This window comes from Temnothorax longispinosus, chromosome 11, assembly GCF_030848805.1.
Source record: "Temnothorax longispinosus isolate EJ_2023e chromosome 11, Tlon_JGU_v1, whole genome shotgun sequence".
Lineage (NCBI taxonomy): Eukaryota > Metazoa > Arthropoda > Insecta > Hymenoptera > Formicidae > Temnothorax > Temnothorax longispinosus.
Genome location: NC_092368.1, coordinates 9,930,724 through 9,943,874, shown reverse-complemented (window position 1 = coordinate 9,943,874; position 13,151 = coordinate 9,930,724). Strand labels below are relative to the sequence as shown.

General features: G+C 39.7%; 1 protein-coding gene and 1 pseudogene across 1 annotated transcript; one reads left to right on the top strand and one right to left on the bottom strand.

The window, feature by feature from the left end:
* Positions 1–462: 462 nt before the first annotated feature.
* On the bottom strand, positions 463–3,806 carry LOC139822313 (uncharacterized; annotated as a pseudogene).
* Positions 3,807–6,649: 2,843 nt separating this feature from the next.
* On the top strand, positions 6,650–9,071 carry LOC139822267 (uncharacterized). Its single transcript, XM_071793885.1, has one exon. The coding sequence runs from the start codon at positions 6,684–6,686 to the stop codon at positions 7,989–7,991; it is 1,308 nt and encodes a 435-aa protein (XP_071649986.1). The 5' UTR covers positions 6,650–6,683; the 3' UTR covers positions 7,992–9,071.
* Positions 9,072–13,151: the final 4,080 nt, after the last annotated feature.

Sequence of the window (13,151 nt, the reverse complement as noted above, 5' to 3'; positions counted from 1 at the left end):
CTAAATATATTTCCTTCCGGACAGACTTTAACTATATTATTTATATACAAAATAAACAATAGAGGTCCTAATACTGATCCCTGTGGCACGCCATATACTGTCTCAATTATTTTAGAACACATATCATTGAATCTAACTTGCTGCTTTCTATTACTTAAATACGATATTATCCATTCCAGTACCACTCCTCTTATTCCATACTGATATAATTTTTCCACTAATCTTACCCTATCTATTGTCTCAAACGCTTTCCTGAGATCCAGGAATAACACCCCCACCATTTTTTTCTCCTCAATTATCAACTTCCATTCTTCGATAAAACTTTGAATTGCTGTCTCACACGACTGCTGTTTCCTAAATCCCGATTGGTATTCGGTTATTATTTCATTGTCATCTAGAAATTTTTCCAACTGTTTTTTTACAACTAACTCTAATACTTTTTCATATATCGGTAACATTAATCGGTCTATACTCGCTCGCTTTTTTTGGTTTGTTTACCTTTGGTATCGGTATTATCGTGGATGTTTTCCATCCTTCTGGAAATTTACCTGTCCTAAGCGAATCATTTATTACCCCTACAAACTCATCTTTTATCACAGGTAGCACCATTTTCAGTATATCACTATTTATCCCTTCCTCTGTTCCGTTCTTTCGTGGTAGTTCCCTAACAATTTGTTCCAAATCACTTGCACTAATTGGCTCAAAATTATCCATAATTTCCTTATTCTCAATTACATAAATAGGTCTCCTACCCGTGCCTTCTATTCCCTTATTACTAATAGATTGCACAATGTTGCTAATACTTTTTACATAATATATATTAAATTTATCAGCTATATTGCATTCTTCTATGTCTTCTAATATTTCAAAATCTACATTATCGATGTTCTCTGAACCCCTTTGCTCACCTTTAATTAATTCTTTTAAAGTTTTCCACATTTTTGTAGGATCACTCCTATTATTATCTATCATATTCTCATAATATTCTTTCTTTTTTGCCCTGATAAGTTTAACTACTGCATTTCTTTCATTTTTGAAGAATTCCCAGTCCTGTTCTTTACCTGAGTTTATTGCTCTACTGTGAGCCTCATCCCTTCTATCTGCTGCCATTCTAATTTCATCTGAATACCACATTTTCCCTTCCCATATTTTCGGAATCTTAAACTTTTTCTTAGGTGCTACAGTATCCAATACACTTACTATACTATTAACAAATCTCTCCGCCCTTATGCTTATATCTAGCCCTTGACCTTGCTCAGTTCTTTTTTCCATTATTCTAAGAAATTCATCTACATTAAATTTACTATAGTCCCTGCCTCTAAATTCTTTATATTTATTTCTATTTTTATTTATATTAAATTCTACTTTTAGCCATGTATGGTCCGTGATTTTAGGTTTCTCATTCACTTGTACCTTTATTTCTTTATTCGAAAAAATTAAATCTATCATCGTTCGACTATCTTTTGTAACTCTCGTTGGACAATCAACGTATTGCCTCATCCCTAGGCATTACCGTTAATAATTTCTTTGTGTAAAATGAATCTACCATTATATCTATATTAAAGTCCCCTATCACTATACAGTCATACTTTATTATTAAATCTTCAACCGTATCTTCCAAAAATCTCACGAAATCGCCATTTGACGCACTCGGCGAATGATACACTACTGCTATCATACCTTTATACAAATTCTCTCTTATTTCTACCACCACGCACCAACAATTTGACACTATCTTTTTCTTATCAACTATTTTAAATTTAATATCATCCCTAACATATAACAGTACTCCTCCTGTGTTTCTATTTTCAGCATCACATCTAACTATACTATACCCCGGTACATTGATCTCACTATCCTCAATTTCTACAGTCAATCTAGTCTCGGATAACGCTAGAATCACAGAATTCACCCTCTTCATAATCTGATGTTGAATTTCGTCCTTATGCGCCAAGAAGCTTTGTGCATTCGTACACCAGAGTAATTCCGCTTCTCCCTGTGGTTGCTATTTTGCATCTTCCCAGCCGGCTTTTTTTTTCTCTTCCTCCAATACTTTCTTAAATGTCGGACATTCCGAATCTAGCGTCTCGTGTTCAACATTTATCTTCAAGTTGTACGTCTGATTCTTATAGGTACAGTTTACACACCTCTTCTTTGCCGTCGTACATTCATTCGCCTTATGATTTCCTGCACATTTATAGCATGTTTTCCTGTCTCGTGCAATTCTTGGTAATATGGTAATAGCCCCAGCATTTAAAACATCTTCTAACACTAATATAATTAAATATAGGACACTTTCGCCATCCTAAATTTATTTTTCCTCTGTTTATTAGTGAATTATGAGTGCTTTCATCCACTTCAATTATTACGGATCCTTGCTCAGTATCCTTACTTTTTCCTCTTAATATTTTCTTCACTAGGTGCATACAGGATTCTTCGCCAATTCTGTTCTGCTTCTTGATTGTATCTATCAGTTTATCTTCCATTTTCATTTCTTCTCCACCAACATTAATTATTTTAATCTTTGGTTTCCTCTTCTGTGGCTCAGAGACTTTGACCTCTTCGCCCATTGCCGCTTGTACCGTCGCCTTTAGCTTATCCTTCTCTTCTTTCGACTCACATCCTAAGATCACTGTCCCTTTACCTTTCTTTCTTAATTTGGTAATTCCTATTTCCATCTTGGTTATATCAATTTTATCTTTAATTGTTTTCTTCGTAATTTCACTCTCTTGTTGTACTTTTGGTTTTATAATCAAGATATTTTCTTCTTTCCTTTCTTTAATCACATCGCTATATTTTTTTGTCGCTCCACCTGACGATCCATATGCCCCTTGCGTCAACATTTTTCTCAATTCTTCTATTTCCTGTTTAATGCCTCCCATCTCCTCACGGACTATTTCTTTTATCATTGACTTGATCTCCTTTTTACATGCTGCCTCATCTTTTAATTCTTTCACTGTTTTTACAAGCCAATCTATTTTTCTATCAATATCACTCGCGGCTGCTACTTTATTCCCGCTGCTTGGCGCCGGACTCATTTTTGCAGGTGCCGTTGCTCTTTCTGCTGCTGCCACTGCTTTATTTATATCAGCTACTTTATCACCATCACTAACAATTAGCTTCTCGAATGGGCCAGGACACGACACCAAATCGCGGTTTCTATCATAAATTTTGTGCTTAGATACACAACCTGGATGGTAGAAAAGCTTGGCACAGGACTTGCATGCTATCACCTCCGTTTTTATCGGTTTCTTACATGCCGAGCATCGATACTCGGCGTATTCCTCGTTCATTCTGCTAATATCGGCAGAGACAGTTAATTGACTCGTCACTTTAACACGTCACTTTCACACGTCAGCGTTTTGTGTTCGCCGTCGATGTCTACCTGTCGTACGAGGTTTCGATGACCTCTGAACGAAATGCAGTTCTCGTGTCTATGTATCAACATATTCCGGCTAGATAACACTCATGGCTACCCCCGGTCTATGCAGATATTCGTTACACAACTTTTTAACACTCTCCCTCACTTCTAAACCACTCAAAAATTAACACTTTTACGGAGCAAAGTTTCACACGCCTGCTTCTGCTGAGAGAGAGAGAGAGAGAGAGAGAGAGAGAGAGAGAGAGAGAAGAGAAAGAGTGTCGTGAGAGAGAGAAAATGTCGTGAGAGAGAGAGAGAAAGAGAGAGAGAGTGTCGTGAGAGAGAAAGAGTGTCGTGAGACGTGAAGCGGTCACCTGTTCTTGGTGTGAATCCGGCTAAACAGTCCCCTAGTCTTAGGGCGGCCGGCGGTGTGGTCTAGTGGTAGAGCGCCAGACTCGTAATCTGAGGAACCAGGTTCGAGTCCACTAGAGCCATAAATCATGGAAAAGTTTTTTTCCAAAAAAACCGCGCTTATATTTGGCGCCCCTCCGTGCAAGATGCGGAGAAAACTGGGCTCCGTCTTTCGGAAGAGACGTTAAACCGTTGGTCCAAAAAGAGGAAACATTAAAGTAGTGGATGAATTGGAGGTTAGGGTTGGGTACGTCTCTTCAAAACACCCTTTAAGGCCCCTTGGGGTATATAAAGTAAAATTCTTTATCCAGTCCCCTAGTCTTGCCTTAACTGGTCGGACAACGCTTGGTCTCGCCTCAACCGGCTGGACCGTACCTCAGTCTTGCCTTAACTGGTCGGACAACGCTTAGTCTTACTTTAACTTAGTCTTACTTTAACTGGTCGGAAAATGCTTGAATTTTCAATTTTGGTAGCAGATTCGTAACCAGTGCCCATTCGAGCAGCCTTACGGAACATAGGAAGGTGCCGTTACGGTTTTGGTCGCCATATTTGATCAGCCATCTTGAATTTTAGAATTTTTACTTCAGTTTCGTAATCAACGACCTCAAAAACCATCCCATCAATAGTTTCAGAGCTTCTTTGATTGATCGTGTGGCATACGGAAAGTCGTTTACTGATTTTTTTCTTGTTTTCTCCGATTATCATCGTGACACCTTGATAGCCATCTTAAATTCTCAAAAAGGCTACACGGTACAAGAAACTACATATCATTACCTACAATTTGAGCCCTCATTGACCTCAATCGGTCGACACAAATTTTGGGCAGAGGGGGGTGTCCGGTTGACAGAGAATGCCCCATATATATAATATATTTATATAATAATTTTCTTTTTCAGCGGCGGCGAAATTGGCGGATGATAATTTATCGGTATGAACAAAAATAGCAAACAATAAATACTCAGCACTTGTTTTCAAAATACGATCACTTTATTAAGGGGATCCTGCAGCCGTATGATTTACCGACATATTATTGTTTTTCGATGGATTGTTTAATTGGCTTTATAGAATTGCAAAAATCTTTTACAGAATTAAAGTACGCACAAAAATCTAGGGTAACAAACGCGATTTTAAATCAAAAACACCAAAAAGTTAAAAATATTACTTATTTGGGCACATACACAGCTGTCACCTGACAACAATATTTGCTTAAAACAAAAATTCTGCAGTTTATATTGTTGCGGCCCCAATTAATATAATAACAAATAGTATTAAGAATAAAGACGCGAAGAACAATAGGGAACGCGACCGCGAAAGCCCGAAAGAATTACGCAACGCCGAATCAGCAAGAGATGAGTTGCGCGATCGGCCCAGATACGATCGAGCAACTCAGCGATATTGAAGGACAAGACGAGGATTCAAAAGGAAGCGACAACAAGAGACGAGGAGGGCAATCGGAGTCAGGGAGCAGATCAGTAACGGGCATCAAACGCGAATAACGATTGTAACGCAGAGTGATTATTAAAAGTTATCCTTTATTCAAAAGTGCCGTTTATTTCTATCTATCCCGCATCCTCCGTGGATCAAAAAGAATCCAAGTGTCCCTCCGCAAAAAAGGGGCACAACAAATGGTGGCAGCGTGAGGGATCCATTGGCAGGACGGGAACGGCAGCTGAAACAGAAAAATAAGTGAATCAGTGAAGCAGTGCAACATCCTCAACGGAGACACAGGCAGCCAGATTCAAAAACAGCGGACAACACGGTAGCGGCCGACGAGGGACAAGCGAGCAGCGTAACCCGAGAAGGCGCCGACCTACCTCAACGGAAGCTCACCGACAGATAAGGCGGCACGAGCACCGACCAGCAACATGCGACTAGCGACCGTAATGTAAGTCGATTAAGCAAATTATGTAAAACGCAATCACCGTAGATGTCGGAAAACGAAAATCCACCTGCGGAACTAAACCAATCGTGGCTCCATAGCGAGACGTCACGACGAGCGCGTAGAAATAGACCGTTAAGCCCCGTGCAAACGACCGAAGAAGTCGTAAGCGATAATCGCGAAACCGTGCGTAGAAATTTAGACGCGTACTACTCAAGCGAAAGCGAATCAGAACCGGAATTACACCCGAACAGCGTAATCGAACGCGAACAATTCGACGATTCCGTTATAATTTTAGACGCGAGAGTAATAGGACAAAATAACTGCCCCGACGAAAATAGACTCCACCCCTCACACGCGCACGCACAATCCGAAGACGCGAACAGTACGACCAGTAGGCGAACACACAGACGAGAGTTCTCATTGACCTCGTATGATAGCAGCGTATTTGACCCGCAAGAGTATTATTCTGCCCCGAGACACGCGAACGTAATTGAGATGACGGAAGCAACAAATAGCAACCACGACGCGAATAACGTAAATGACAACGCGCCGATAACCCCAGAGGAAATAGACGAAGAAATAAACCGTCTTAATCGAGTGCTATCACAAAGAGGCACCCCGGCGAATCACCGTAACCGGATACCCGCACGGGCCGGACCGCCGCGAGACGATAGAGATTCCATTCTCGACGAGATATTAAACGGAATCCGCAACTTACAAGATCGCGTAAATTAACTAGAAACGGCGAATCCTGAACGCCGCGAATTTCACGCGAGACGCGAGCCAAGTAACCTCCCGTTCGAAGTAACGTACGGAAGAACGTCATACGATATTCGGAACCAAGCGGAGCGCGCAATCGGATATCTACGATTAAAAGAGGCACGAGACATGATACCCGAGTTCGACGGAACCTCGAGTAAACTACAAGAATTCTTAAGCGCCGCGTCATATGCAATAAAAAACATAAATCCTATGGAAGAAGGAACGTTATTAGAAGCAGTGCTATGCACAAAGCTAAAAGGAAGAGCGATGATAGACTTTCAAACGCGAGAGATAAGAGATTTCGCACAACTAAAGAAGGAATTAGAAGTTTGCTATTTGAGCCGCAAAAGCACAACACACTTACAACTAGAGTTTAATACACTCAAGCAAAAACCCGGAGAAAATGCAAGAGCTTTCGGATTAAGAGCCGATAAGCTAGCGATGGAGCTATACGACTCCATGGTAGAGGAAAGAAATCACACCATAGAAAGCAAGCGAACTATATTAGAAACGATTCAACAACAGGCATTACAGAATTTTCAATTAGGATTGAGAGACGAGATCAAGTTACTTGTCCGAGCTCAGCATTTCGCAACATTGCAAGAAGCGATTGCCGGAGCGAGCGCCGAGGAAAAAGTAAACGGGCCGAGTGGAATTCCGCCGCGTCCCAGAAATAATTATGCGTACTCGCCGCAACCGCGCGATAACCGATCGATATTACAATGCCAAAAATGCGGAAAATACGGGCACCTCGGAAGGGAATGTCGTACCAATAGATATGCGAACCGTTTCTCCTTACCGAAACCCGATAGGACACCCCGCGTAAACGCGATAGATAAAGTCTGCAATTACTGCAAGAAGGCAGGACACATGCGCGAAGAATGTTGGTTGTTAAATGGTCAACCAAATAAAGAAAGGACGAATCACAACAAACCTAATAATCCGCGAGGACAAAATAAAAATTTTTACCCGAAAACGAATGGCCCGAGAAAAAAGGACAGTAATTCAGCCGCGAATAGCGATGAAGAAGACAAAGAGGACACAAAGCAGCGCCGACCGGCGTTAGAGTATCAGGTGTCACACCTGACGAACAAGCCGCGAAAGCATGCAGGGCTGGACTTAATCACTCTGCCCATGCGAGAAGCGAAGCGCGAAAAAATAAATTTACTGTTCGATACCGGAGCGGCCGTATCAATAATAAAAGTAAAACATTTGAAAGGCGAAACAATGATAGAAGAAGATAAAATGGCCCTTACAGGAGTAACAGGTCATAAAGCCCATACGATTGGAAAATTTACAGCAACTATTGACTTGAAAGATAAAAAGATCAAGCACACGATATATGTCGTCAAGGATGATTTTCCGATAGAATACGACGGAATACTAGGCGTAGATTTTATAAAGAAACATCGAGCGTCATATAGTTACGAATCGAGCTCAATACGCATAGGGAATAGCACATTAAAATTATATCCGTATAAGAAAATGGTTTTGAAACCGCGAAGCGAGACAATAGTACAAGTCGCAAGACGCCGGCGCAAAATACAGATTGCATTGAATGCACCGCATTTTTAATAGAGTTAATAAAAGTACTCTCTGAACCACGTCGCAAGAGCAACTAAACGCGCGAGGAGAGAAAAAACGCGAGGAGAAGGCATTATCAAGCCAAGGTAAAAATTCGAAGAAAGGTAACATGAGTCCTTATCTTACAGGACGCTGATCGTCGTCCTGCACTTCGCGAAAAAAGCGAAACTTGAGACAGCACCATCGTACGAGATACGACAATTCAGCAGCGAGCCGGGAATATACTTTGAGAGAACCGGACAATTGCAACAGGTAGAAGCTACTTGGAAACTAGCGATTAAAATCGACGTAGCAGCCCTAGGAAACCGATATCACCAACTTCAGGAATTTCTACAGCAAGCCGAAGAAGTATGCGAAACGATAATCGCAAAGGACACGCAGCAGACGTGCAAAAACATTCTCCATACGATAGAGAAAAATAACAAAAAATTAACGCAATTGTTAACGCGATTACAGACTATATATAAAACCAATAATAATAAACGAGGTTTAATAGACGCGATCGGCACGATCAGCAAAACGCTGTTCGGCACTATGGATGCCGACGACGCAAAACACATACAGGAGCAGCTTGAACTGATACAAAATCAGCAACAGACTCTACGGCACACCGCAAAAAGTCAATTAAAGGTGATAAATGCCACAATAGGCCACATGGAGGCCTTAGAAAAATCGTTATACCACAACGAACAACTGATGACGAACGTCACGAGACGGATACAGCTGGACACAGCACTGTACGCCAAAAGAGAAGAAATAGACGAACAGCTTTTAATGCTAACCACAATTACAGAGGATCTAACAGAAGACGTGAAAGACACGATAGACTACCTCACATATTCGCGGGAAGGAGTCATACTCACCCGCCTATTACCAATAGAAAAAATAATAACCGAACTAAAAGAGGCAACGTCACAATTGACGCATGGATCCCACTTTCCTTTTAAAACTAGATTAGAAAATTGGAACGAGATACAAAACTATGTAGAAATTAACGCGTACTATGATAAACCGAACATTTATACAATAATCAAATTTCCCGTGGTAGCATACCCCGTGTACGAAATAATAAGAGCGACACCATTACCTGTCCCTAACCACGCGAATATTTTCACATTCCTAAGAATTACTCACAACATATTAGCAATAGATAAAGAGAATCATAATTACATAACGCTAGAGGAACGCGATTTAAACAACTGTAAACGAAACGGAGTAAAATATGTATGTAACCGAAACTACCCGGTATATTTTGTAAAAGCCGACGCACCATGCGAAGTACAAGTCTACGTAAAAACGCCAGGATATGTAAACACCTGCGAGAAACGTCAAATAATGTCAAACGTAACCTTATGGATAACATTAAGCGAACCACAAACGTGGCTATTCTTAACGCCGAAAAAACAACAGCTGACGATTCAATGTAATGAACAGGCAGAACAAAAAATAGAAATAGAAAGAACAGGGAAACTAAGTATAATCAAAAATTGTAAACTAACCACACTCGACATCATTATAAAAACAAAAAGACAAACGACTATGAGACAAATAGAAATGCACTTAGCAGATTTTAACCTAACGCTAACAAACAAAAATAAAAATATTAACGAACAAGCGAAAAAAGAAATTAAATTAGAACCTGTAATTAGGAATCCGAAAAATCTAATGGAATTAAGTCTAGAAATAAGCGACATAAATAAAGAATTGGAAAAATCCCAAGACACCCTAATAAAAAATCCCTATGTCATATATCCCGTAGGATCGACACTTACGTTAATAACTATATTAAGCATAGTAGGAACAATCATCTATGTAATAAAAAGACATAAGAAACGAGCAAGCGCCCGACCGCACGTACAGGGCGACTCAGCGATACTATACTAGAAAATAAGAAGAATGTAACCTCGGAAACAAATAAAGAAAATAAATCACCCTAACAGAAATAGAAATAGGATAAGCAGCGAAAAATTGTAGCGAAAACTACAGACCGTAGTTTCCTTCTCTCAAAGGGAGAGGGATGTTGTGGCCCCAATTAATATAATAACAAATAGTATTAAGAATAAAGACGAAGCCCGAAAGAATTACGCAACGCCGAATCAGCAAGAGATGAGTTGCGCGATCGGCCCAGATACGATCGAGCAACTCAGCGATATTTAAGGACAAGACGAGGATTCAAAAGGAAGCGACAGCAGGAGACGAGGAGGGCAATCGGAGTCAGGGAGCAGATCAGTAACGGGCATCAAACGCGAATAACGATTGTAACGCAGAGTGATTATTAAAAGTTATCCTTTATTCAAAAGTGCCGTTTATTTCTATCTATCCTGCATCCTCCGTGGATCAAAAAGAATCCAAGTGTCCCTCCGCAAAAAAGGGGCACAACAATACATACATAATGTTTATCATCTGCCCTTGGAAAAACATGTAGGAATGATATCGTGCAAGTAGAAGTAAGATTCAATGCGTACAAAAAAAGTTATATCGAAAAATTATTTTAGTAATGCAAATACGGATGCAGAATGACAAGAAGAGCAGCAACAGTAGTTGCCGGATCTTGCGAGAGATGGCGAGCAATCGAAAAAAGGACAGATGTCATTTTGTTAGACAAAGACAGATATAGGGAAAACAAAATTAGAAAGGTTGATATTATCGACATCGAGGAAGTTTGCCTATCACTGCAGAATCCCCTTAAGATTACTAATGTCTTTTTTTTTCACAAAAAAAAATAAAATTTATCTTAAAATGTTATTCCTGACCATCATACGTAACAAAAATAACATGTAATTCATTGTATAACCATCAGATATCAGACTTCTTTCTCTCTTACTTATTAAACATTTCTGTACTTTAAATACATATCTTTTATTAATTTAAAATTACCGTAAATAAATAATATTTTATTAGATTTTGATGGTTTTAACGAAAAACGTTTTGCTGTGATAAGCAAACCTGCAGAAGAAAACGCGCATTCAGAAGCTGAATTTGTATATAATCGCGTTATGGCATAAATGCAGCATAACAATTTGTACAAATTCGGCAGTGACAACTTCATTTAATTTATTTTACCATTGTGGAAGATCTTCGATAATAGATTCTGACATATGCGTAAATACTTTTTAACTTTGACAAGAATAGGATCTTCAGGAGAAATAATGCTTATTGTATGTTTCGCAGCCAACTCCAATCGCAATTTTTTAACTCCAAGAAGCCCACATGACTTATTAGGATAATCTATTATAAAAAAAGTAAAACTAAACATGAGAATCTAACTTATATATATCATAAAAATAATAACCTTATATTTGGTGATTAATATAGAAGCTGTTGCAAATATAAACTATGTAAGACTTATATGTATATACTAGGCTTAATTACAATATTAAACCTAGATTTTGTAAATCTAGATACTGTAAATTATCTAGACTAAGGTATTGCTTAGACATAGTTTATAAAAACTATAATAAAAGTTATATATAGCTTAATGGACAAAATTCATATACACTAATTTTTTAATTGTATTAAAAGTATAAATTAATTCTATATAACATATAATCAAATGGAACCGAATATGGATATATTATTTAAAAAATATATTTAATTATATTTCTTATTTTATATAAAAACAAAGTCACTCAATTGGATAATAAGTTTTACTAGAATAAAAATATTTGTTAAAATAAGATCTAATCTAAAACGTCGCTTAATGTTAATAAATAAAATACAAAAATAATCTAACCTGCTCATTTTTTATATTCAGGGAAACCATTTTGTGGATCATATATATTAAAAATTCCTCAAGAGATTGCTACTTGTCTGCGAGATATTCAGCAATACCTCTAACACTTTGAAGAGTCGGATCCAGAAGTGCTCCGCGAACATGAGTTTCATGAATTGGAAATCGCTTTTTTATATTTTGTAAAATAGTTTCTTTAAGTTGTTTTACTACGAATGAATCGTATTCATTTACACACATACTACTCTCGAAAATATTAAAGAAGTAATTGATACAGCAGCATTTATTAACTCAGGTTTTCAAATTTGGTGGTGCAGGGGTCTACGAAACGCTACGCTATAATACGCTACTGCTGTTCATGGAGCTCGCATTTGCTAGCGCTATCATGGCTCCATGAACGGAGTTAATAGCGTTAGCGTTGGTAGCGCGGTAGCGAGCTTCCCGAACGCACCCAGAGACGCGAATATCCACCGATCGCGAGACAGCGACGGCAAATGAGCGAGCGTGCTAAGACGCAGTAATTAGGAGTCGCACTGTTGGCGCGGTGATTAGCGGGCGCACTAATGGCGCGGTGAAATGAGCGGGCGCACTAACGGCGCGGTAACTTTGAGTGTGCACGACGGTGAGGATACACCGCGTGAAACGACGTACGTATTGTGACTGCTTTTACGTTTGCACGACGGCGTGAAGCGTCCGCGTGAAACGGAGTACTTAGTTCGACTTTGCGTGTGCACGACGGCGAGGATCGTGACACGGAGTACCAGATGTGACTACTGAGACTGGAGCTCTCGCGGTCCCGTTTCGCTAGTTTTCGGGTGCGCGACACGTATAGACGTTGACTAGATGACGCGATCCAGGCATGTTGCGATCAATACCGCGTCGGGAAAGACTTCGCGGTCAGGGGTGACGGGGGTGCGGCACGGAATCACCTCGTGCAGAGGGCGGCTGAGAAATGGCGTTACGTGTGTTTAATCGATCCGCGATCGCGACGGAAAATCCTGAACAGCAGATAAAATATGTAAGTACATTTTTTTAAATTAATTAATCTAATAATTAAACACTTTAAAATATATAATATAAGTTTTAAAAGATAAAATAATTAATATTTTTCTATAATTAAAAATATTTATTTACACATACTAACTTTCAGAACTTGGAATAATTGCACTGTTATATCTGCAGTAGATAGTATTTTGACAGATCTAACTTGGGTGCTCTGAGGAGGGAGCGGGGCGGGGAAGACTCGAAGGCGAGGGGGTCCGCGGGGGAGGGGGAGCGGGGCGGGGAAACTCAAGGGCGAGGGGGTGTTGGGGGGGGTCGGCGAGCGTGTCGGGACATGTTGTTTATTAAATATTGATAAACATATTGTTGACAAGGGGTACCGCCGAGGGGGGAGCGAGGCGGAAGGACCCGATGGCGAG